Source organism: Camellia sinensis, chromosome 9, assembly GCF_055761805.1.
Source record: "Camellia sinensis isolate YWXY chromosome 9, ASM5576180v1, whole genome shotgun sequence".
Classification (NCBI taxonomy): domain Eukaryota; kingdom Viridiplantae; phylum Streptophyta; class Magnoliopsida; order Ericales; family Theaceae; genus Camellia; species Camellia sinensis.
Genome location: NC_138969.1, coordinates 112,620,952 through 112,625,200, shown reverse-complemented (window position 1 = coordinate 112,625,200; position 4,249 = coordinate 112,620,952). Strand labels below are relative to the sequence as shown.

The window sequence follows — 4,249 nt, the reverse complement described above, 5'->3', positions numbered from 1 at the left end:
GGAACACACGGTGTAACTCAGTCAATTTGAACACAATGGAACACAAAATCAATGGAACACACGGTGTAACTCAGTCAATTTTGTGTTAAAATCTGTGTTTCCATTACTAAAAGGAAGAGTTTATTTAAGTGGAAAATCATAACTTCATCAATGATTTGACACAATCATTGAAGTGTGAGCTTTGCTCAAATTCTCCTGGTCCCCTGAACAACCACAAAAGAAGAGAGAGAGAGAGAGAGAGAGAGAGAGAGAGAGAGAGAGAGCTCTTTTTCCATTCTCAATATACTGTTATGTTCTGTCATTTTTTTTGGCTACGGTAATGGCCAAAACATAGATTATGTTTAGTCTGCATTATTGTATAATCTTTTTTTTCTTTTTTTTAAGTGTCACTTATTGTATAGCCTGCCTTAAATTGTTCAATTTTCCACTTTGAAGTTGGATGAACATACGTTTATTATGAGCCACTTTGGTGGGCTGGCATGATAACAAGTGAGTTTATTTTGTGCTTTCCTTTCAATAGATAACAAACTAAACTGGTTAATGCTGTATTGCTATTGCATTATGTGATCTCAGTTTCCTAAGTTTTTTTAATTCATAATCTTCCCATTTTTAGTTTCTGCAGTCAAGGATTTTATTTTGCACAGAAGTCAATGACTCTAGAATTCAAACTTCACATTTTCCTTTTTACCCCCTGTTTTACCTTTTATTGTGTGGAAACTTCCTTATCAATTTTTTCATATTATACATCCTACAAATCACAATGCAAATGCAGAAAACTACCAATAATAAAATTAGTAATTAAACAATGAATAAAACAAAACACATTGACTTGGTAAGTAATTGTTTTGTAACAAACTAACCATCATCTGTAGATTTTTCTCTTCAAGATAACATGGTCTCATGTTTAAATATTCACTGAAAGATTAATGGCGGTTATAATTAGCGTTAAGGGTATAAATACAATTGCTGCTCGATACATGGTGTGTAAGGTGTTGATTTCCTGCTAAATAACTCATGTTAATAACTCATGCTAAAATAAAGGAGACAAAATTTCAATAACTCATGTGTTATCTCATGTTAATTTCAGAATTTCAATAGCTCATGTGAGTCTTTGGAAGCTATCTCCCTATTCTGTCTGTTTGACTCTTTGTTGATTTCAGAATTTTTTTCTGGATTATCTTGATTATTCTTTGTTGTATTTTTTTTAGTTAGATACAATGTGTTATCTCCTCTGTTATTGAGTTTTCCTCTATTATTGTGTTCCTTTATTCCTGTAGTTAAATGCATTGTGTTCCATTGTGTTCCTTTATTCCTCTACATTCTGTATATGATCTCATTTTACTGGGTTTGTTTTTGGCTCAAGGTTCTGTCTGTTTTTGGCTGTCTTCGGCTCCCTTCAAACTCCCACTCGCAAGGTAAGACTTCGAACTCGCTGTTGTGTTTTTCTCTTTTTGAATTCTGAATTTTGAATATTTTGAATTTTGAATCCTGAATGAGTTTTTGGGATTCTGAATTTTGAATTCTGAATTTTGGCCCTAAATTCACCTAAATTCTGCTCCCTTCGGCTGGATAGGAGATGGTTTTCGGCCCGGATAACCTTATCCACAATTCTAGATTGATTGATTACACTAGCAGATAGATAGCTATACTTCTTCTGACTGATAGCTATACGTCTTCTTCTTTTAAAATTATACATACTACTAACTGAAATTTGTTAAAATTATATATGTTTGTAGCTTGAATTCAGAATTTAGGTAATAGTTAAATTCTGCTGTCTTCGGCTCCCTTCGAACTCCCACTCTTGAATTCTGAATTTTGAATTTGTAGCTTGAATTCTGTGTTTGTCAAGCAAATTCTGCCCATCAAACACAGTTTAGTAATATTTTTGTGCTCTATATTACTCAAAAATATTCTGTGTTTGTGCTCTAAATTCTGCTGTCTTCGGCTCTCTGCTGTATATTCTCTATGCCCATCAACTTATCATTAAAATATTTGGTTATTTGACAGCACAGTAATATTAAAGTATTCATATCATTATAATGTATTCATAATGAAATCTTTCTCTCACATATAGTAATTTTGGGAAGTATATTATAATGTATTCATTATAATATGAAATCTAATAATATAAAAGAGAAACCAGAGAATATTATTAATCTTTCTCAGTTTATGATATGAAATCTTTTATATTTTTTAAATATGAAATCTTTCTCTCACATATAGTAATTTTGGGAAGTAAAATTGATTATACAAATAAGAAAATTGTAAAGATCTTTCGTGCTCCTCTCCCGATTCGGAATCAACACCCGATTCCTGTTTTGACTTGCAGATACATACCAAGATACACCTTTAGTTGGCTGGTCAAACCTATGTGGTGGGTCATAAGTATGGGAACTTTTGTTTCTAGCCCCAATTTCACATGGATTCTGACTTTTCGTGTTTGTGAACTAATAAATGAAAGTTTTGTTCTTTTCTTAACAGAGTTTCTTCATAGGGCAGTTGATCTTACACTGGTTCCATCAGCTGCCCTTGCAAAGGAGCTTGAAGCAGCTAGGGTAACAGTAGGTAAATGAACATCGCCCAATAGATAACTCTCTGAAATTCACATTGATCACATAACAGAATTTGACATTTATGCTTCTGCTTGAATTTTTATTTTATTTTTTTCAAATGTTCTCTGAAATAGCAGCTCATATCCATGTTAATTCTTTGTTTATTTTCAGGTAACAAGATTCGTCTCTGGAATAAGGGTGTTGATTCCAAAAGCTTCCATCCCAAATATCGCTCTCAAGAAATGCGAATAAGACTAAGGTATGGCTTTCTTTCAATCCTTAAAATTTCATTGCCATGTAATATGAGTTTCCTCCAAATGTTAATATATTGTTCTTTTTTTAATCAGCAATGGAGAGCCCAAGAGACCATTGATAGTCCATGTTGGACGACTAGGAGTTGAGAAGAGTTTGGATTTACTCGAAAGGTACTACTCTTTTATTTCAAATGATAAGTATTTTCTGCTTTTGCAATTTAGGAAATATTACTTGCAAAATATTGATGGAATAATGCTTTTTTTCATAATTATTATAAGTTGTAACCATTGACATTTGGGATGTATGATTGAACAGTGTCATGGACTAGATACCGGAGGCACGAATTGCTTTTATTGGAGATGGACCATACAGGTATTTCTCTAAGGACTTATTGGCTGTTTAGTTTTGTCAACATTGCTGGAACAATCTCTATAGAATATAGTATAAAATGATTCTTTGTATTAAAAACAACAAACCGCTGTCTAACGAAATGAATTATTTATTTTTATATTTTTGCATACATCCAATGATACACAAATTGGGCCATGATGATCGCCTAAATTTATTTTCTAGTAAGAACCATGGGCAAAATTTATTCATCTAGAATGATTTCTTCGTGGCAGGGAGGATCTCGAAAAGCTCTTCTCCGACATGCCTGCCGTATTCACAGGGATGTTAGGAGGTGAAGAGCTCTCTCAAGCATACGCCAGCGGAGATGTTTTCGTCATGCCTTCAGAATCAGAGACGCTCGGACACATAATGTCATTTTCAAAAAACAGGTAAAAAGGTTGGTGTTTTTTTTTTGGAACAAACATAAAAAGGTAGGTTGGTGAACTGTTTTTGATTTAATTAAATTTTTGTAATGAACAAAACCCACTTTTTACGAATTATTTTTCGAATTTTCGTAAATCGTTTTTTCTTAGCAATGAAAAAAACCACTTTTTTATTTTATTTTTTATTTTAGCATTTATAGAAACACCCCAATCTATTAAGTCATATAAAGATATTGCACCAGAAATCCTATTTCTTTCTAATTTACCTAAACATTAATCCTTTGCATATGATTTTTCAATAGATTTCATTGTGTATTCACCTTAAACTGGGGATATGACTCATGAGAGCAGGGGCATTCTTCATAGCAGCCTGTTTTTGCTTATCAATGAAAAAAACCACTTTTTTATTTTATTTTTTATTTTAACATTTCATTGTTCCTTTTTTTTTTTTTTTAAAAGCATGAAAAACAAAGAAAACAAAGGCATAACCAAACAGGGCTATGTAGGAAAATTATCCAGTTTTATGTCACATTTCTGGGTATTTTTCCAAAAATGAAAAACAGATGACAGAAAATGAAAACACAACTAAACAAGTACTTATTTTCGAGTATTCATATGTATATATAATCATAAATATTAAAATGATGGCCATTTTTAGAATTTTTCATT

The 4,249-nt window shown here is 32.1% G+C and overlaps 1 protein-coding gene and 1 long non-coding RNA gene across 2 annotated transcripts; both read left to right on the top strand.

The window, feature by feature from the left end:
- The first annotated feature begins 461 nt into the window (after positions 1 to 461).
- Positions 462 to 2,876, top strand: LOC114315327 (sulfoquinovosyl transferase SQD2-like). The gene is made up of 6 exons (XM_082889298.1): positions 462 to 489; positions 1,364 to 1,415; positions 2,330 to 2,385; positions 2,482 to 2,565; positions 2,724 to 2,816; positions 2,860 to 2,876. Exons 1-6 carry the CDS (start codon positions 480 to 482, stop codon positions 2,874 to 2,876), a joined length of 312 nt encoding a protein of 103 aa, XP_082745424.1. The 5' UTR covers positions 462 to 479.
- A 21-nt stretch (positions 2,877 to 2,897) lies between these two features.
- LOC145799154 (uncharacterized) lies at positions 2,898 to 3,581 on the top strand. Its single transcript, XR_014341167.1, has 3 exons — positions 2,898 to 2,977; positions 3,123 to 3,179; positions 3,431 to 3,581. It is a non-coding gene; the product is annotated as an uncharacterized LOC145799154 (long non-coding RNA).
- Positions 3,582 to 4,249: the final 668 nt, after the last annotated feature.